The following is a 21813-nucleotide window of genomic DNA, read 5'->3' on the forward strand; positions in this document are numbered from 1 at the left end:
ACAGCCTGCCGCCATGACATTCATTAGCTGTGCTCTATTCACAGTAATTTAATCATAGCAGTGGCATCATTAGCCATAATAATGCAAACAGCCCCCCAACCCACCCTGTGCACACACAGTGTTATGGATCGTAATGAATGCAGTGAGAAGATGCGACATGCCACACTGGAGTGCACCACTGATTCGCGCTGCACTTCACTGACACACAAACAGCAGAGACACAGAGCAGATCCGCCCCGCTGCCATGATGCTGGGAAGGAGGTGTGGACTCACTGTGAAACCAATGCCCACGGTGGCAGTGAAGGACCCCGGGATGAACTTGCCCTGGTCGTACTGGACCAGCAGAGAGGTCTTGCCCACCCCGCTGTCGCCCACCAGGATTGTCTGCAGAGAGAGTCACAAGGAGGGGTCATACACAACCGTGACTTTAAGATTAAGATTTGACATTAAAAACATATAATTAGTTTATAAAATACCAAAAACCATTAAGATTAAACCAGTGATAATCAATCCTTTTCCAATATCTTTTGTGGGGTAGGATGTAGATCTGGGTGTGAGACTGTAGTTTGCTTGTAAATGTGTGCTCCATCTGTGGTCTCTGCATGTCCAGGACGAATTCCTCCCAATGGACACAGCAAAGACTAGACTCTCTTATTATCCCTTACATAAAGCATTGATGTCTGTTAGTTGTTAGCAGGTCTGTCAAGGTCTATTTTCACTTCAATCACTGTTCAGGGTCCAAAGGGGTAAAATTATCCACTATATAGCAGCCAAAAGCTAAAATTAGTGAAATGTTTAAAAAATTGAATAAATACAAATGTACGCAGCTGAGCCTTGTTTTCTCCTCTTTTAGTCATCTCAGGATCACTCACATTCACAGACTGTGACCAACACAACAGTAACATGCTACTTACACATTGATTCAGTCTACTTTATGTAACTATATACTGCGTATATCAGCCACACAGGCCTCTTCTGCTCAGCAAATATTTACTTTTGAAACATTTAGCCGACTGCTGTACTTTCCCTAACTATCATTTTAAATTAAGAACTTCACATGGATTATTTTTACATAGCTTTATAGCTACTTTTACTTCAGTAAAGGATCTGAATACTTGTTCCACCACTGCTCACAACACAGATCAAACCGCACACACAAATAAAAACCATCAGTGCTGCTGTGATAACCATCAGCTCTCATGGCCGAGCAGGGATGATGTGACACCACGGGCATCAATTAGACTCATTGCCATGTTATCGTCTCACTGGGGGCTGCTGGTGGGCCCAGCCTGCTGACATGTATCGCCCTCTTCCTCCTCCTCCAGCACGGTGCCCCCTCCCCCTGCCTGCCTCTTATCGAAGAACCCGCATGAGGTGCAGCATTAGAGCTCGCAGCTTGCAGCTCACAAGACATTCACTTAGACTTTGCTCTCCCATTAAAAACATAATGTCCTGACAGTTTGAGCAGATATACAGGATGAAAACCTGAGACCATCTGGTTCTTTAAAGTTGAATATCTGCAGAGCTCTCTTTGAAGATATAGTGTTCCAAACTGCAGAGTAAAGCGACATATTTTGCACTGCCAATACAGAGAAAGGCTTCAAAATTCCAGCAAATAGACAGTGACCTTTTCAAATAAAACATACAGGATACAAAGAGTCTTTATATAGGAGGCTGTTTTTTATTTTTCAATAGGAGGCATTAATGCTTTCTGGGGTTGAGTAGAGACAATCCTGCACAGTGTGAGCGAGTACAAGCACAGATAGGCCCTTAAGTACAAATGATGCAGACCAGAGGCAAGCTGCGGTGTGCATGACTCACGGTTTGAAGGGGAAGCTGCGCAGTGTTTAGCTAGCCAGTGTGAAACCAACATATTACTGTTTCATGCCTTCATCAAATGTTGATGCTGACATGTAAACAATGCTGTTGGAGTGAAAGAGCAGCATCAAGGAAGATGTTAATCTCCAGGAAGCACATGGGAACTGAATGCATGTGTGGAGGGAGGATCGAGGTGGGGGGTTTACTGTTGCAAGGGTCCTATAGCAGAGATGCTGAGGATGTCTCCATGGCAATGTGAGATTTCTCTAAGATGCTTGGGTCCATCAAGAGCGAGCCCCAGAGACGTCTCCTAACGAGATCGTTACCATGAAAGTGATGAGTGGAAACCCAAGACCTCATGTGTGCAAGTGTCCATTGAACACAATGGATGATCATATAACTCACTTAGTCATAAGTATCCACTCTTACAGATATCCTGGTACGCCACTTAAATAACATGTATTTAGCAGTGTTAAATAATGCTAAACATTATATTTACAGTACAAATTTTGGATACTTTTTCGAGGTAGAATGAAAAGTACCTTATTTTTTCCACAGTTTCAGGATGAATGATGGGCCCTCACTCAGATGTTTCTTTTTTTTTTTTTTTTTTTTCTTTTTACACTAATCCAAATGGGAATTAATCTCGAACAACTTGTCATTTAAGAGAAAGCCAGGCTCGTCTTTAAACACGAGCAGCGCTGCATGGATTCAGCAGGAAGTCTCTCTGCTCTCATGTTTCTCAACCAGGAGATGGCTGTAATTATTCTTCAAATGCCCATAACTTTACATTCAGCCTTCACATTAAGAATGATTATTGAACTAGGAAGTTTAGCAACAGCGTTTAGAAAGAAACATTTCAATTTCCTACCAAGCTTGTTCTTCTAAGCAGTTCTGAAAAGATTGCGTTTACATATATTACAGTGTATTCTCAAAGAAATGCATTTTTATTATAACATATTTATCATATTATTTCTCACTGAAAGACCTTCTTGTCAAACATTTTCTAAAAAGTTTATTAGTGGTAGCATTTAAAGAGCAGAGGGTCATTGTATGTTGTGCAGTTTTATGATAACTGAGTGAGCAGGAGCTTGTTCTAGGCTCACATACAGTAAAGACCAGTTGAGTCATTGAGGGTCTTGACGCTTATAAAGGGATCAAATTAACTGCAGCGTTAAAGCAGTAAAATTCTTTCACATACAGAAGCCAGCTGTTCATTGGCATGCACATAATTTGACATAATATGTTACTACTATACTAACAGACCAAACCAGTCCTGCACATTTGATTCACAAAATTAAGCATTTGTGTCTATGACAATGAAAGTCACTGTCTCAGAACGACCGTCTATATGCAGAAGTGCAGCATTTTGCTTTTTATGTCTTATTTAAAAAATAGAAATTGGGATTGAGCTCTCACCAGCTAGATATGCTGTGTATAATAAGTTTGTGTGTGTGTGTGTGTGTGTGTGTGTCATGTATATAAGAGGATTTGTACATCTAGGTGAGGAAGTTGGCGTCTAATTTGCTGCATGTGATCACACACAGAGGATTAACGAGACTTAAGTGATGAATACCAACGGTGATCTCTCTCCAGCTGAACGCTGTGGTGATAGCAGCGCAGTGGGTAACAGTAAAGCTAATTCAGTGGAGGAGTTTAATAGGAAAAACGTAACTTCCTCGACTCTCTTTCATCCAGCCGGCTGCCCACACAAACATACAGACACATCATTAACAGACTTGGGGGGATTTTCTCGTGTGACAGCCCCCTCCTTTTGTCACAGCCTAAGTGTCGGGTCATGACACTAGAGAAATACATTTATCACCCAAAATCAAACAAGGAGGAGGTTCATCTGTGAACAGTCAATCTAATGAGGTGCTGACTCAGCATGGTGGTAATTTTACAAGCTGTGGCAGATTTATTGGTGTGTAGGTTTTATTAGCCTACAGAGATGTTGTATTGGATTGGATTGGATTAGATTGTGTTGATGTACCTTAGAAATTGCTTAGATTATTGGTGGTTTACTGCAGTAGTTCCCAGCATGGGGCTTCTGCCTTTTGTGATCCTAAAAATATTTTTTTAAAAGGTCGGGAACCAGGTGGTTAACATAGACCCTCAGTGTTCAATACTAAATATATAAGTTAACAAAGTCATTATGCAGTAATTAAGTAATGTCAGTGATAAACAGGAGCTAAAAGGTAAAATCTGTTATTGTGAAAATAATGGATGAAATAACATTTCATAATTGAATTTCAGTTATTTTTTCAGTTAATGTGAGTATTTGTTAGACTATGGGGTTTCACAGTTTAACTGCAGCTGGCATGATATGCAGTTCTACATTTTCGACTTGACAGAGTTCATCAAAACTAGTGCAAAAGTCAGAAATCACCTTATGCGTTATGTCTTCATTATAAGGGAAGGTGTTGGCTGTGGGTGTCTGTCCGTCCTCTGTGTCCGTGTCCACCACAGATGACCCGTACGCACTGTCCGAGGAAACCAGCTTCACCTCCTCCTGCCTCTGTGCTTCACACGTGTCATCCATCCTGTTTGTTCCACGCTTTAACCTTGTTTTCTGCTGAAAAGCAGATGAGCTTCTGGAAATAAACCGGGTAACTTCCTCTCCCTTAGCTTTGTCCGGTCTTTGTTGCCCCTGCCCATCGGTCATCAACTCCGCCCCTCCTGGTCCGAATACCTCGGGTTTATATCCTCAATGAAGACGTAAAACTACCTCGAGTCCTGTGGTTAAAGCACGCGCAAACTGGACTAAATATTTATATGAAAGCGTTCTGGTTAGAGGCAAACACGGGGGTGTAGTTTACAGTATTTATGAGGTAAAACCACGTCAGGCATTTCTCCAAAGAAGTGACAGCGAGGAAGAGTTCAGCACCCTGGAGAGCGCCTCTCCTTCTCGTAAACATGTCCTACATCTGCTTTAAAGGGGAAAAAAAAAAAACACCTTATAAACAAAAAGTGGGTTTTAATGCAGTACATTTAGAATGAAAAAACATCAAGAATTACTGCCCTAATACAACTAGATTAAGTTAAAGCTGACAGATGAGGTAATCAGACACAGCGTGACAAAAACCTTCATTTAAGTGTGTTTGTTTTTTTATTGAGTCATCAGTCACGATGCCTTTCCTACGAGCATTTCCGGAGGCATACAGTGACAGGCTGAAGTACTCAGACAAAAGCCAGGGGGCTCAGGATGACTCACCAACCGGTCGGAGACCCCCCCCCTCCAACCCGAAAACAAAACAAAAACAACAAGAAACAGAAGGTCTGCTTCAAACCGCACTGAACAGGCGGGACTGTCAAAAGCAACATAATTAGACAGCAGTTTTTAATAGTTGAACAGAGCACTGGAGATGAACAGACGACACACACACACTTCCTCTCAAACAGTATAGAAAAATAACATCTGCGACACCTCATCATTCTGCTCTCTTCTATCAATAACTGGGGCTTCACTGAAGCAACTGTGCTGTGCAAGGTAAACAAGGTCACTTGAAAACTCATATGGTGGCCAACTACTGATTAAGAACAGACAATAAAACCAGTAACAAAAAAGCAAACTAAGACACAGGCAGGGGGCTTCACTATCCTCTGAAAAGGCAGTCATTGCACATCTCTGGAAGTTATTCACCTGTAGTAAACGATTCATCTTTACCACTACGTAAAGGCAGCTTAGATTCTCTTGATCAGCAATAATAAAATCATACACCTACAGCGGTCTGTTGAAATACACCTTAGGAAATAAAATTGTACAATAACCGACACAAAGTGACAATATTGCATATTAGTGGACATACTGAGGGCAGCAATGTGTCGAACCAAGTTTGCAATTTAAAAGTCTAGCATTTCAAATAAAAAGTTGAGACACTTTGGGAAGTATGCATTTTCGCTGTCTTGTCGAGGGCTGGATGAGAAGATTGACCGTTTTCATGTCTGTATGGTAATAATGAGCCTCAAACAGCCACTCAGTTTAGCACAGATCCAGGAAAGAGCTAGAGTAAAGTAGGAAAATCCTCCTGTCAGGACATTTAAAGCTCCCTAATCAAGAGGTTAGATGTCTCTTGTTTGATCTGTAATTGACAAATCGCTGTTTTTACAGATGGTTATGAAAATTCTTTGTTGGCACCAAGAAACAGTCTGGCACGTAACCATCTGTGAAACTGTCTGATTTGGAAACCAGGTTTTTTTTCCCAGTCTTTGTGCTAAGCTAAGTTAGCTGCTCCTGGCTGTAGCTTCATGTTCACCATGCATCCATGAATTCTCCTTTAACTCTCGGCAAGAAAGCAAAGAAAAATGAATACTCTCTTCAAGTTTATCCAAATTAGTTAAAAAAAAAAAAAAAAAAACGAGCTAATACAGAAGATTTCACCTTCAAAACTGAAACGGACACACACTTCCTGAAGGTTGTAACTACATCAGTGGTCTTCATCATCAGGTGGGGGCTGCTCAGCTGAAGTTTCAAGTTGAGATTGTCGTCTGTTTCAGAGGAAATTTGAATGGAACCTCACTACCTTGATGCTGTCGCCCTCAGGCACTTCCTTTGACCAGAGAAACAACTCATGGTAGCTTTTTTTTTGTAACAACGGACATGAAAGAGAACTTTACAGGCAGTTCAGGGAACTGACAAACAGAACAAATACTTTAAAAAAACTATTCAAAAATGTAATGACACATTAAACAACACTAAAAAAAAGTAAGAAAGAATACTCTAAACCTAAGAACCCTTACTCTTTTTCCTTATTTTGTCCTAATAGAGGTTGTAACGCCACGCATTTAGTGATGTATCTGTGCATGGGAGGGACATCTTTGAGTGTACTGTAAAATGAAGTGATGTGACCTTATCCATGACCTTTTCACTTCTCACACCGTAACCAAGTGACCTCTGTGTAACATTACAGTCTTACAGTAAAGTGCACTTCATCTGCCTGATCCATATGCTTACATAATAATGCTTCAAAATAAGCACAATAATATGACTCAGATGTTCTGCTCTCCCTTGAAATGAAGACAGAACACAGCAACGAGCGTGTTGTGGAGTTCTGACAACAGCTTCCTGATTCTTTCAAAGCAGAAGAAAAACCACAAGGTGTGCGTTCAAACATGCGCAGGGGATTCTTTTCGAACTCCGACCCAGACAGACCCGGACTGAAAACCTGTGTGCCGGCAAAATAACACAGCACATGTGGCATCTTTGTAACCATTCACAAAACAATGACACGTTTTTGCGCCTGCAAACATCTATGTGCAAATTTCCAGCAGTCATATGCTCCTCTTTTAAGTCTGTATTCCCACGTCACTGAGAATGTCTTGAATGCTCAGATGTTTTGTTGTTTATGTGCCCTTGAGCTCTGAGTCAAACACTGAGAAAATATCCGGCTCACACAGGTACCTTTGGAGCTCTCCAGTGCAGGTCCAGCTCTCCCTCAGTCACCCTGCATGTGTTTTGAAGTCTATAGTCTCTCCTCTCTTGCTACCTGATCCGCCCATCACTTTTGACTGGACCCAGTTCAGATTTGGGGTCTGGGGACAGAGAGCTCCAGGAGGTTTTGGAGCAAGGTCCTATGGCTGGGCAAGATGAAGTCTGTGTGGCGCACAGGTCGCCTGTAACCCAGAAGGCCGCTACACTGCTATCCACCCACGCTTCAAGGGGCTGACCCACCAGCTGGGCTTTGCGCTGGGCCTCCTGCATGGCAGACTCCTGGGGCGGCAGCTTGAGCATGGAGCTCAGCTGCTGGTAGCTCTGCTCCAGGTACAGATTACCTGGAGGACCTGCATGGAGCCAGCTGTCCTCTTCTGCAGACAAAACACAAAGCAAATTTTTCATGTGGCACAATTACATACAAAGTCAATGCAAAACCACAAATTGACAGGAATTTACATCTTTTTACGTTGGGAGACAGAAATTACGTGACTCAAGGGAAACAGAGAGCATCAGTGTCTCTGCTGAGAGCTAAATTCAGTCAGAGGCTGCCATGAATGCAAACACACAAATTATCCCGCAATCATATTTGCTTGAGTCACACGAGGCAAAAACTCTCATGTTTGGTCTGAACACACCACTACACAAATGCTGGTTTTGGTCTTTCATTGGAATTGTTACCAATAACAAAAAAATATCTTCAGCTCTGTCCTGTAAATTGACGTAATGACAATCAAATGCTCTGAATCCATGTCTCACCTTTGCGTAGCGGCTCCTTATCTTTGAAGGTTAAAGGCATGACCAGGAAGCGAACCTCTGCCACGCGCTCCCACTGTTTTAACACCTGTACTGTCCAGGTACCGGGCCGCAGGGGGCGCTGCAATGGGGGTTTATACTGGGTGTACTCTGCATCCACATCCACAGTAATGTCATAAGAAGCCGCCACCACCAGAGCTGGGTCAATCCAGACAATAGTGGCTGTGAGGTTGGGACCACGTGCCCACTTCTGTACTGCCAGTGGTTCATTCAAAGGGCCGATCACTCCGCCAAAGTTACGAAAGATCCTTTCTTTAGGATCCCATTCTGTGCCAATCTGTCAGGCAGAAAGACAAAACGAACAATAATGAAATAATAATGGTTTAGGTGACACAATACAGCAAAACAACGTCTCCTTTGTCTTTGACTTTCATATTCTGTTTTGAGGACAAGGTGAGACAATATGTTCGCACTTTCTGCACGAGCATCCCTCACAATATTAACATACTTCTAAACTAATTAAACTTCAAAGTTCAGTTTTGGCCAGATCAAGCCCCGATAAGACCACCCCAATTTTTTCATATCCAGAAGAAAATCTTCTGAGACAGCAGTTTTCTTCGGGTACCTTGATATTAGAAGTTGTGCAGGACAAAAACTTCAATTTTAATGAAGAATCTTCATCGTCTTCTTCAGACAAGAGGACAAGAAGTTTACTTACTTCCAGATTCTTCAGCCTTTCAAACTCCTTGAGGTTTGTCTCCAGGACAAATGTGGCTTGGGGCACTGCCCACATCTCCAGTGTCTCCTTGACCTTTGAACCCACAGCCTGGACTTCCTGGCGCACCAGGTACCCTTGGAAGCGGTCGTCATAAAAATACAAGTGTACTGATAGAGGGTAGCCTACTGGTTCAAACCTGTAGTGAGTGGAAACCAAAAATCACACATAAGAAACACAGAAATAGAGAATAGAAACACGTTTTATCATTTACACATAAAAAAAAAAGTGTCTATGGACCTGCACGCCTCTGCATTGCTCTGAATAGTTGCCAGATTCTTGAGGCCCAGGCGAAAGAAAGACGTGTAAGCAGTGAGAGCTGCATCACTGAGTGAGCCCACACCATCCAACTGCTCAAACAGGCTCTCCCAGTATGCCTTGATGGCAACGGTGCCTGGAGCATATTGGCCATATAGGTGAGTGTCCAAGATGTCTATGGCCTCCTGGTTCACTGTTGACTCAAACTTCCGGGCAAAGAATGTCGGACGGGTCAATTGCTGTGGATTAGAAAAGCAAAAATAATAGGAATAAGCCTGAAAACACTGAATCAAAATGGGAGTGATACAACACGAGAGACTGGGAAACTACAAGGAAGGCTTTTCTGCAGCTGGCCCTCGTCTGGCTCGCCCACCTGGATCCGAATGAGGTCTTGCGGTTTGAAATCGTTGGGAGAGCAGCCGCACCAATCCACAATGTGCTTGTACTGGCATTTACATCCCAGCTTACGATTCCAGTTGGTGACACGCAGGTTGTTGTCCACCAGAGTGTCGCACATGTGACTGTTCCCGAGCACCGTGTGGAAGAACGACTGGAAAGAAGGAGTAAATGCATCATTTCTGCTGAGCTGCGCAATACAACAATGGCTACATTGTGTGAGAGAGAAGACATTGCAAACCACTAAAGACATGTATAAACAGCTTCTCACCACTGACTATAAATTGCGAAAGGTCACGCCTCTATAGCACCAAACAACAGGGAACAAACCACTGCACCTCCTCTGAGACATGAAACCACACAGTCAGATGAACTCGAGTGAACCCTACTCTCGTCTGGCACCTCTGCTGCACACTGCGTATGAAAGCTTAAAGTATTACATTATCTCCGCCGCTAGGCTCCTCTGACTTGGCAGGGGAGGACAAGCATGAGACAGACTTGTATATCAAACTGTCTGTCTCAACTGCGGGAGATAAACAGACCACCTAAGGCTTACTTACCTCAGCAGGGAGCAGAGCGTAGGAATAGAATTGCTTCAGCCCTGACACCAGGTCATCCTGGGAGTTGATGACGTACTCCACAAAGCGGCGGGTGAGCGCAAACCAATCAGAGCCACCTGAGACCTCCAGGCCGTCTGGGATGCTGCGTTCGCCGAGACGCCACATGTGGTTGTCACACTCATGGAAGAGACGGTCAAGGCCCTGCTTCTTAATAAACCTTCAAACACAGAGCGCAGTCTGAATTGATGTGTGGAAGAGACACTGCTATCTACAGCACTCATCAAAGTTGATGATCAAACAAACCATTTCTGTCTGAGCTGCCATGCTTTATTAAATAATGGCAGCAGAATCAGTTCATCGTGTTGTTTTGCTGCCTCCCTGTGTCATATCAACAACTTGGAGTTTAAAATGTTTTCTTAATTGGTCCCATTCGCTGCTGCCAGCTCACTGGAATATCTCCTCAGATCCGTAGTGTGAGTTTATGTCCATGCATCGTTTACCACGACCACTGAGTGACTACAACATTTCTGTCAAATCTGAAATATCCTTTCAATTTACTGGGAAAAAAAATCAAATGTTAGTGCCCCAACCAGATGTGTGTTTTAGCTGACTGTGTATCTGACAGCTAGCACACTCACCTGGCATTTTCTCTCCCGTGGGACTTGAGGAAATTCTTGTCTCTTTGCTGCGACAGAAATGCCACCAGTTCATCATTCGTCCTGCAGGAGGGCGTTCAGGGGAGAGTTGAAAGGAGGCAGAGGTAAAACAAGAGAGAAAACAGAACTCAAGAAGATTCTTTGGAAAAATATTCATGAATGAAATCGGCTACTTTGGCCAGGATTTGGTTGACAGAGGCTTCTTTGTGTGCATCCAACCAATCCAAGCTTATTCCCCCTTGGGCAGATCACTCTTGCCATCTGGTAAATGCTATGATGACTACTACTCAAATTTCCACATGGTATTGAAAGATAACTAGCTAACAATAGGAAAGGCAATCAATGAAGAATCAGCAATAACTGTAAAAGCTGTCATGGCTGAACCAAACACCAGTATTTGTACTGGACGCGCTGTACTTAACACCTGAATGGAGTTGGGGTTAATACAGCGAGTATAAACACAGCAACATTTGAGAATCCTGCTGAGGACTACGGATGTTGCATAATATTTCTCTGCTGCACCAACCTGGTGGGGAAATCTGTCGCACTCAGGTTGATGAAAAAATCCCACTTCCAGTCCAGCATAGATAGCAGGTCCTGCATGCTGCGTAGGTAGGCCTTCAGTAGACTGGCACCACCCCAGATGGTGACCATCCGCCAGGGCGTGGCTCGAATGTTTGGGTACTGTTGGGCTATCTGCAGGACCTCCCGATGCAAGTAGCCGGACCGCTGGAGAGTTTTAAAGCGAAAGGTCAAACAGTTGAACGAGTGAAAACTGTGTTTCTGCATCATAAACAGTCCTACGGATTTGCAGCTGCCACCGTGCCACAACAACCACACAGAGCTGGCTCATGTTGAGAGAAGAGAATTTCATCTGAGCACAACAACAGCCACATAACGCTTTGCATTGTGGGTCACCATGATGAGAGACAGAGAACATTCAAATGAGCCATTTTTGCCTTGTAGCAAATTTCAATAGGAAACAGCTTGACAGAAGAAAGATGAAGTGAACTTAAAGGAAATGCTGTTAAAAAAAAAGTCAAGCAGGGATTAAACTTCAGGAGGGAATAAAGGATGAGATAGAGGAAGTCAAAGAGCCAAGCAGCTGTCAAGCTTCACATTTAAGGTGGTGAGAGATGTAGCTATGAGTGTGACTGTTTGACTGAATATTGCAGGAAGCCAAAATCTGTAAGTTCAAAAGAGTTTTTAATTTCCATTAGAGCTAAATTACATTAATTAGCACCTAATTAACAAGCAGCCTTTTTCCAAATAAACACAGCTCATAAAAGGTTCTGAAGCAATAAATGGGCACTTTAAGAGGATAAGACACTTGGAAATGATTTGCTCTGGGTTTGGTGAAGCATGGTGAGCCACTGATTCACTGTATCAAATAAAGACTGGACAACATGCCAATGTATGCTGGAACAAAGGATTTCTTTCTAAGCCTTGAATTTAACCAGACATTGCAAAAATGTGTGGGGTATCCTGGCTGTGTTCATAACAGAGGCAACCGCAGAAAAGAAGGCAACAGAATGACTCACAAACTCACAGTCCTGATTCGTGCATGGCTGGAAAAAAGGATGTTTGGGTGGTGGAGTGCAGAGGAGCTGGTAGACTGATTCCAGTACAACCTGACCTGTTTTGCAGCCTCATCTCTCAAACAGGCTTTTGCCTTGGAGATATATGAGGTGAGGTTGGCAAAGTGCCTAAGATGCTGCTGTCTGTGGTGTGACTGTCCCACTGACTTCTTATTCATCACTGCCTCCAGTGAGCCCCTCCACCGTCCCTTGGCAGCAGAACAGAGCAACTCCCTGGGACTCAAAACCTTTCTAGCTACGCAGGTGCGCTGACAACACGCACCTGTTTCTCTGCTTTCTGCACTAAACACATCTGAGGTCTCAGCCTCATATCACCACTCAGCCATACATTCGTCTTTTGCCTTCCGGCTTCATATGACAGCAGACTTTTCCTCCACTAAATCCAGGCCCTAAGAATAACCACACTTTACTCTATCCAGGCTAATCCCCTTTAACACACTGTGAGACCCACGGGATAAATTTAACCTTCATAATGCAACAAGACCTAACCGGTAAAAGCATTTCTGTGCTCAGCATAGCCAGCCCCAAGCAGGGTGCCAAACACACTTCAGCCTGAACATAAATAAACAATACTGTAAGCTAGTATCACCAGCAGAACCTTTTCCAGGTCTCAGAAGTAAACAAATGAATTGTCTCATATTTGGACTATGATGGTCTCTGTGTGCAAGCAAGGACAATTGGCCATATAATGAAACATGTACAGTAGTCTCCTTTTAGGACTTACCTTGTCCACATGGACGTAGTAGTAGTGGTCACGGTGATATATGGCTTTGATGAGGCGCTTGAGCTGCCGTACAGAACGGCCATGGACCATCAGAACGAAAGCTACTCTGACAGGGTTCTCCACTTGAGACAGGCTGTTGTCCAGCTCACCAACGGCCTGGACCTGATTTGATACACCTGAGGACAGAGATATAAAAGACTCACTCAGTGGGGTCTGGAGAGCTTCAAAGAATACTAACTTGTAGGCTGGGTGCTGAGAAAGATGCTGTTCAGTGGATGAAATTTGACTTTATATAGTTACACAATAGGTTCATGTGTGAAGTGTATATATTTAAAGCGTGGGACGTTTTGTCCTTATTTCTTATTTTTCTGCCAATAAAGCTTCCCACACACATGGCCACTGCCAACAGTGTCCACTGGTATGCACAAACCAAAGGCGTGGGCTGAATGTCCCAGTGCGCCCCTACACTGACCTACAGCAACACACAAGTTCATTTTATATAAACTTAGATATGTGTGACTTGATTGGCGGTCAACCAAGGTCTAAATCTCACTTGGTATACAAGCAAAGTGTACACCACGTTCAAACCCAGAGAAATCTGTCATTTTATTCAAGGTAACAGTGCGTTTCATTTGGTCACCTGTCAATATTTTACTCCCTGTAATTTCCAGGGTAACATGGGAAAATATCAGATAATACGTTAGAGAGCGAGGAAGGAAGTCAGCGAATGTGACTAAACATAACGTGTGAATAAAATTTTAACACATCACCTTGTCCGTGAACACTTCTGCCTGAGACAGAGATAGATAGAGTTTCATCAGCAATGGTGGTGGCTTAACAGCGAAGACAATAACTCCCATGATCCCATTCTACTTCATCAAATTACATCTTTTGTTTTAATTGTTTTGACTGAGAGACTCGGTCAGAAATTACATACTGTGCATTTAAGAATCATAAACGGCAATACCTCCTAATGCACACTTTGTCGTGAGGATTCAATTATCACCCAGTGAAAACACTGACAGGCTTCCTTTAGATAAGGAAACCCCACCACAAATTTAATGGAATTTTCAAGAAAATGTCGCAATGAGAAATGTTTTAAATGAAAAGCAGCGAGTAAAAATTGGATTTATAAACGATCAGACGTGTGTGTGCGGAGTGTCTGTGTCTTGAGCATCATCACACGATCAGTGCACATATCAAAGAGTCCTCACCGAGCTGTGGGCAGAACTGAGGAAGTGCGTCTGGCATGAGCTGCCCGGCCTGATGCTGACACACGATGTTGGCAATCTCCTGTCGGCACTGCTGTGACCCTGCGCGATGAAGGGCAGACAGCGCGTCTTTGCCTATGATATCACATTTCGGCACAAAGTCACTGCTGGGGGCTTGGTGCGCCCCGTCCACACTGCCCGGCTCCCCCAGTATGGCAGCGGCAGGCAACTTGGCTGCACCATCAGTGCCACCACGGGTCTCGTTGAAGTTACGGCTGCTGGACAGATCATGGAGGACCACACCATCCAAGCCAGTTCCCCTCATGCCCCGCTCCTGGGGAGACTTCAGCCTGATGCTGGGCTTTTCTCCTTTTCTGCTGGTCCCTCTCCTCAGCGCACTGGCTGCTGTGCCCCCCGTCTTCTCCAACCTGCCACTCCATCTGCCCCTGTTCTTCCCTGACAAAAACTTTTGTTTCTCCCAAAGTGCGGTGTCTCTCTTGGGGTCCTGGCTGTTGTGGTCAGGCAGCTTAGACCGTCTTGTTTTTCTCTGAGGAGAGAGAGAAGAAGAAGAAAGCAGGGGAGGGAGAGAGGGGGAGAGAGAGAGAGAGAGAGAGAGAGAGAGAGAGAGGGAGAGGGAGAGGGAGAGGGAGATAGAGCGAGAGTAAAAATACATTTTAAATCCAGATTTGGTGCCACTCATTCCATAAGAACATCTTGGACACTCACTACTGTGAGGAGGTGTTGATTCACAATCCAAGAATGACATAAGGTAAACGAAGACCGCCAATAAGACAACAGCCAAAAGAGGCCCTGAGGGAAGGATGTGTTTATTTGGTTTTGTTTTTTCATTTCTCTGATCTGGGTTATTTTTAGCTGAGCCTCTGCCTTTTGTGGAGCTAATCTGCAAAAAGCACAGTTCTGGATAGCCACACACACACACACACACACACACACACACACACACACACACACACACTCAAAGACACATAATGAATTGAGTGATTCACTGTAGAGACCTCAACAAACCTGCACCGTCTGGCAGAAAATGCAGGACAAATGTATACATTTGAGTGTGTCACATTTTCTCACACACACACACACACACACACACACACACACACACACACACACACACACACACACCTCAGACTGAGCATAAAAACCTGAGACATTAAGGAGGCTACATACAGAATCCTTATCAGACACCTACTACATGTGTGTGCGTGCGCCCTAATTTTATACATACATGCACCAAGACCGTCACTAATCTGGGATTTTTCCTATAGTTTCAAAGTGTGTAATTTAATTTTAATTCCAGAATATGTAATTCAAGAGTATAGTGAGAATCTTACTGGAGCATAAATCACACCTCAAAACTGGAAGGCAGACTTTGAAAAAAGGACTTAAGCCATTTCTAAATCTTCTAGCCAAACAGCATCACAGCTTTGGCGCAGTAGATTATTGGATCACACAAAAAAGCCCTTCAAAATGTGTACTCGGAGTAGAGGAAGAAGAACAGTGAGTGGGCTGAGGGCTTTCTGCCTCTGTCAGGCGATATGGCAGAATGCGGGCTCGCTCGACTCACGCCGCTGGCACGCCGACAGCCCGGAGACAGTGGGAACAGAACAGGGGCCGGGGCTGTGTGGTAGGACAATGAGCCAGATAATTCACTGCCAGTGAACCAGCTGCCAACCAACACAGCGCAGTCAGCTAATGTTTGCCAACTGCACTCTCAAACCCATTACAGTAAGAGGTATCGTGGAGCCCAGTTACATACCAGTCATTGCAGTGCAAGCCTCTCTCAGTGAGTTTACATGCACTTGAGTGGCCTGGTTTTTGACAGATGTCAGCAGAAACTTGATTTCCTAAACAAGAAAACTGGGTTCCTTTCATCCCAGGTTTCCTTTGACACTCAGTTCAAACATCTAGATTTCTGCTAAAGAATTTCTCTCCATCTGGGTTTCTAATGTGAGTTGACTCTAGACACACAAAGTGTCAATGTGACAGCAGCACAGCAGTGTCCTTGTATCTAAAATAATGAACTCCAAAGTAAAATTTTACCTGACATGAGTGAGTCTAAAAAAGTGTTGAGGAGAAATCTGTTTGCTGACTCCTGATTTTACACAATTACTGCAGTGCACTTCATGGTTTTTGTGATTTCTGTTTTAATGTGATTTCTCAGATCAACTCCATTTTTATCTGCATGTAAACACAGTCTTTGTTGGAAAAGTTCGTTTTAACAGCAAAGCTACAAAGCTGCATTGAGGATAAGACAATTCGGTGCCTTTTCTATTGCGATTTTGGTCCCAGTTTTGGTTCAGACGAAAATTGTAGCATGAAAGCGCTTCACATTTTAAGAATTAATTATGATGAAAAAACGTTTGTTCTCAGCATCCTTTAACATTTAAGAACATTTCACATTTTCTCCCACAGTGGTGGTACATTTTCTCTCCACGGTGGCTGAAAATTAATATAAAACACTAGTGTGAAGATCTATGCCTTTTGTCAGCGAACACTGATAAAGACTACTACTACTTTTTGGCTTCAAGAGTAAATGTTCTCACACAGAAGACAAGCATGCAGCAAGGGCTAACGTTTCAATTTTCCTTATCACTTGTTCTCGCAGCTTTTAATTAACACCATCATGTCAAAAAAGTATTGATTCAAAGGCAAGCCAGGCCGCGTCTTTACTTTCCAATTAAAGTCCAGCGAAACTGTATCAGCGTCGCCATCTGCTGAAGCGAGAAGCGGCAGCAAGCACTCCACAGAGGGTGACGCAAGGATGACAGAGTTGTCTTCTTCTGTCCTCACAGTCGTTCCCCTCGTCTGCACAAGGCCTTTCATATAATGTATGTGGCTGTGTTCACACATGCACAGCAAGCCACTGATTAGAGCAGATGTGAATTAACTCAAGGACCACAGAGTATGGAGGAATGCGGTCACTGCACTGTTCAGACGTGAAGTGATGATTAATATGCATTCTTGAACCTGAAATTTGATTCTGAATCTGTGTCTGCAAACATGCGAGGACCCAGTGCGCTGAGATTCGCACAGATGTCTGCCAACATAGTTGCATGTCAGGCTGACAAGCGCAGCGAGCAACAGCGTCACATTTCAGAAGGCAGAGTTCACAGGGAAGAAATGAGACCAACATTAAATTATTTACCAAAAAACCACTGAAATTGATCATTAATAAGAGGACAGTCTGGACAGCAACTACTATGTGCAGTTGTGGTGAGACTTTAGAGGTGTGCACTTGCTCCTTTACAGACCTTGGTGAGCTTCAGTTAACCACAAACCTCGACAGACATTCCTCTGTATCTTTGCTGAAGCATGTTTAAGCCTGAATGCACCTGACGAGGCAGCAGAAAGGCTGGAGGCTCATAGTGCAAACAGGTGACAGAAGTCAAAGAGGAACACTACTTCTGCAATATGGTGAATGCCACGTTTCCCGTTTTGTCACAGTGCCATGTTTAAGTGTGCTCAAAGGAAATGGATTACTTCATCTAGGCCTCATTGCGCGTTTACTGTTTTACTGTTCAGCTTACAGTTAACTGAACTGTCTTGCTGGACACAGATCACTGAATAGAGAACCATGATCCGTCTTTTCCCCTCTCCGATAATGCCTTTCCTCCACTGGAGCCACTGCATTACATCTGCTGCCTGCCTCATCTGTGCCTCCAGGCACAGATCTGTAATCTGTCCATGTTAGGAGGAATACTATTCATCATCCACTCTTATCATATCAGGATAGAGAAACAGCACGGTTCCCTACTCAGGTCTCAGCTCGCATTCCTGTAACTCCATCAGTAACATACGCACAGCCCTCCACAGGTCACATCTGTTAATGACTCCCCTCGCCTTATTTAGAGGGAGAACAGGAACAGGTACTGCCTCAAGGTAGTGTGCTCCAGGTGTGCGAGGGAGACACCGACATGAGCTTCCCACGGTGGACTTGGCTATTGGTAAATACACTGTTTCAGTGGTACGTAGTGCAGGCTGGTCTCTGCTTAATTCTAACCTGTATCCCTGGGCTATGCTCCCTCTCTGGGTGTTTTGGCATGATTCAAAGCTGAGTGAAGGTCACAGAGACAGAGCAGCCCCGCAGAGAAAGGCCTCTGGTGGTTAAAAATGAAGGAGAAAATGAAAAATAAAGCGGAACAGACGCTGGATGTCCTGGGACAGCTACATGACGCGAGTCATCTCATACTGACTAACTGTTAACGATCAATGAATCATAACGAGCTCTTTCACGTGTTCCCCAAAAGTTGCATCATTTCAAAGACATCATCTTACTCTTTTATGAGTAATGTGGGTTTGTCCGTTTCCTCTGTCTGCCCATCGTCACATTTTCTTAACATCACGGTAACTTCAAAAGGAATGTAGTGACAATGACCGATGTGAAGACCACTGCTGTTTCTTTCACAAGTTAACTAAGATAAAAGATAAAGAGTACCATCAGCTCCAGTAATTTCACAGTTTTCAACATGTAGCGCAGCACTGTATAGTGTTTTACGGTATCAGTCTGCGGCGCTGTGGTCAGTGACAGAGAGACACACCAGGGCTGGTCCGGTTCTACTAAAATGTTTCGGAGCGGCGCTTTTCTCCAACTGCTAACTTAGCTACCGTCAGCTAACGTTACTGTATCATAACACAGCGCGAGCTCAGCTAAACGCTAACGGCTAGCTCTACAATTAAACCCAACCGAATCACTGTCGAGACATAAACAACCGGAGGGACTGCGGCTCACCTCTGCCTCGCCTTCCTCTAGACTTCTCAGACTCCATACCACAAGCCCTTGGATCAGGAGGATAGTTAGTGCGGCGGCAATCGCGAGTTTATATCGGCGGAGGAGCTTCTGTACTCGAGCGCTGGCCACCATTTTTTCGACTCCAGTTGACTGAGAGCGCGTGCAGGGCGCATTCTGAACTGCGCGCGCACACGGTGTCGCTCGCCATCCTCAGGTTGCTGCAATGTCTCCAACAATTATAAACACTGTCATTTTTTTTTCCTTTTATTTCTTGTTCTTTTTATGCTGTGTATCTCCGTATAAAACAACAGTGTTGAGAGAAAAAACTTTTTGTTGCTCCCTTTGCAGTGTTTTGAGCGCATTGAAACTCCCAGTTGCAGTGCAAATGTGTGAGTGTGAGTGCAAATATAATATCTAAACAAGGTGCAAATCCAACAATGGCAAAAATGTAAAACATACTGACTGTAAAGATCATTCTTGGTGAGTTGGATCTACTTACAAATGTTTGGCATATTCACTCTCTGAAAGATTTTTCCAGACTTTATTTATCTGGAGGGAAATTGTTGTGTGGTAGTTCCAGTGTAAATGTGTGACTACAAATATGAAATTTAAGATATCAGCAAAGTGCAAATCAAACAATGGCAAAAATATAAACAGGTTAAAAAGTTGCGACTAATCCTACTTCCTATCTCCCTGCAGTCCTGTCTGCTCTGTCCCGGACCCTGTCTGCTGCCCCTTCATCTCATCTGCCGTGCTCCTCTTCCACGCACCCCAACACCACAGATTCCAGTCCGGACCTTCTCAGCTCTGCTGTCCACCCCCTGGTCTCTGTTTGGCTCGGCCCCTGCTCTCCCCCTTGCTCATCACAACCAGCCACTAACCCAGGCCCCCATGCTTCCAGCCTGCCCGGCTCATGTCCCATATTCCTTAATTCAAATTCCAGTCTCATTTCCTCTTGTGTCACACTTGGGTTCACTTGCCAAGTCGTAACAAATGTTCACAATTATATCCATGCTGTGGCGCCCATATGCATAGATGAGGGGAGGGGGTGCCCGCTTGGGGGACGCAGTAGGCAGGCCAGCAATTGTATCAGGATGGCCTCTGGCAGCACTCCTGGGTCCATGACATTGCATGTAGAGAACATTATGTCCCGTAAATCAGAGTTGTAATGATTGTAATCCATACAGAGACAGTAATCCAGAGAGAAAAGAGACTAAATTAAAAAACCCAACTCAGCCATTTAGCCCACTGGTGCCGTTAGTGGGATTCAGGACCCTGCAAGGCTTCATCTAATACTTCATGAAAATAATGTCTATTTTTCTGATTTAGCTTTTTTCTTGTGAAAAACTGGATCCTGTCACCTCTTCAGGAGCAAAAAAGCCTTCAAATTGCAAACTGCTGGAAAACACACTAAGGCCATCGTGATAAGGAGTCACTGCGGCACAACCTAAAATACTGAATCACTGATTTGCACACACACCCATGAAAAACTATATCCATACATTTACATGCACCTACACACATTAGAGATAAATCAAATGAAAGGCACATTGCCAATTTCTTTCTAAACTCTAGGGATGAAGAAAAAAAAGAAAATTCAGTGGCTCTACAGGGTGGACTATATGGAACTACAGCCTCATTACTTATTCAAAACATTTAGATCATTTCCTTCCGTCTGTTTCTACAAGCATCACACCTCCACCTCAGAACAAGCCCATATATGTCACTGCAAACATTAAAGATAAACACAAGCTAATTGTCAGCAGCTGTCCTCTTTTTCTGATGAAAACATTCTCACTTTAACATGTTATCTCTTGGATTCCGCGTGTTTTGTAGATTCATAAATAAATCTTATTAAAGAAAAAAAACCCATTTGAAGTCGTTCTTAAATCAAACCAGTAGAGATGCGATGTTTGTGAACTCTTTCATTCTCTGAGGACCGCAAATTAATTTAGCCCAGACTTGATGTTGCCTCCACGTAACAGAACTTTTCCTGCAGAAGTTTTATCATAACACATCCCCATGGAGTCTGTTAAGAGTTCTCCAGTACACATCCTCAGTTAAATACTGACTATATATTTTTTTTTTCAAATCATCTGCATCCTTTATTTTTATATATTTCTGATGATCAAGGATAGCATCTGTGCCTCCTCGTGTGAATTTGGCAGGTCCTTGCCTTATGCTGCAGTTCAGAGCTGATCTGCTTTGAGCGTCTTCTATGTGGCAGATCAAGGTCATGTCCACTTCTGACTAAAATGAAATAAAGAGACATTTGTCATGTCATGTCATTCAATAATTTTAGGGCAGATCTGCAATGCTCGAGGACCCCCCCCCCCCCCCCCCCCCCCCAAAAAAAAAAAAGCTAAAACGCAATATATTACATGTAATTTGAGCTGAAGAAGAATGCATATTTTACATAGCTTCAATCCATGAATACTAACGCTTCATTTAGGGGTCCTTTGTCTGCATAGAGATCGTCTCCGGACGGGACCCCCACAGTCTCCAGGGTAACTGGAGTCCAGCTCAGGCATCCAGTGTGTTAACCTACTGGTCTGGATGGATTCATTTCAGACGGCGGAGGGAGCAGCAGTTGTCTGCTTCCTTGAACATTATTTGGATTGGGTTGAACTCTCAGTGTAATATAATGAATATGTACCATGTGTTGACACCTGGATCTTTTTTACACAAAATTCAGAAACCTCTCCCGCCTGTGGGACTTTTCGTGAATAAAAAAAAAAAAAAAAAAAAATCCACGTCAATTAGCCTAAGCAGTAAGTCTGTTTGCCTGAGTGGCCGCTGCTGCCTGCCTGTCAGCCCATAAACCAAACGCCGACAGACGTCCAGCTCGGAGTAGGAGCGACGTCACGCGGAGAGGGCGTC

General features: G+C 43.8%; 1 protein-coding gene across 1 annotated transcript; it reads right to left on the reverse strand.

The window, feature by feature from the left end:
• Window positions 1–4775: 4775 nt before the first annotated feature.
• On the reverse strand, window positions 4776–19078 carry xylt2 (xylosyltransferase II). Its single transcript, XM_076752150.1, has 11 exons — window positions 18934–19078; window positions 14187–14730; window positions 12973–13148; window positions 11177–11379; window positions 10633–10713; window positions 9995–10211; window positions 9412–9588; window positions 9021–9277; window positions 8724–8919; window positions 8009–8342; window positions 4776–7623 (listed from the first exon to the last, which is right to left on the reverse strand). The coding sequence occupies exons 1-11, from the start codon at window positions 19063–19065 to the stop codon at window positions 7301–7303; spliced, it is 2640 nt and encodes an 879-aa protein (XP_076608265.1). The 5' UTR covers window positions 19066–19078; the 3' UTR covers window positions 4776–7300.
• Between the last annotated feature and the right edge of the window lie 2735 nt (window positions 19079–21813).

Source organism: Chaetodon auriga, chromosome 16 (assembly GCF_051107435.1).
Source record: "Chaetodon auriga isolate fChaAug3 chromosome 16, fChaAug3.hap1, whole genome shotgun sequence".
NCBI lineage: Eukaryota > Metazoa > Chordata > Actinopteri > Chaetodontiformes > Chaetodontidae > Chaetodon > Chaetodon auriga.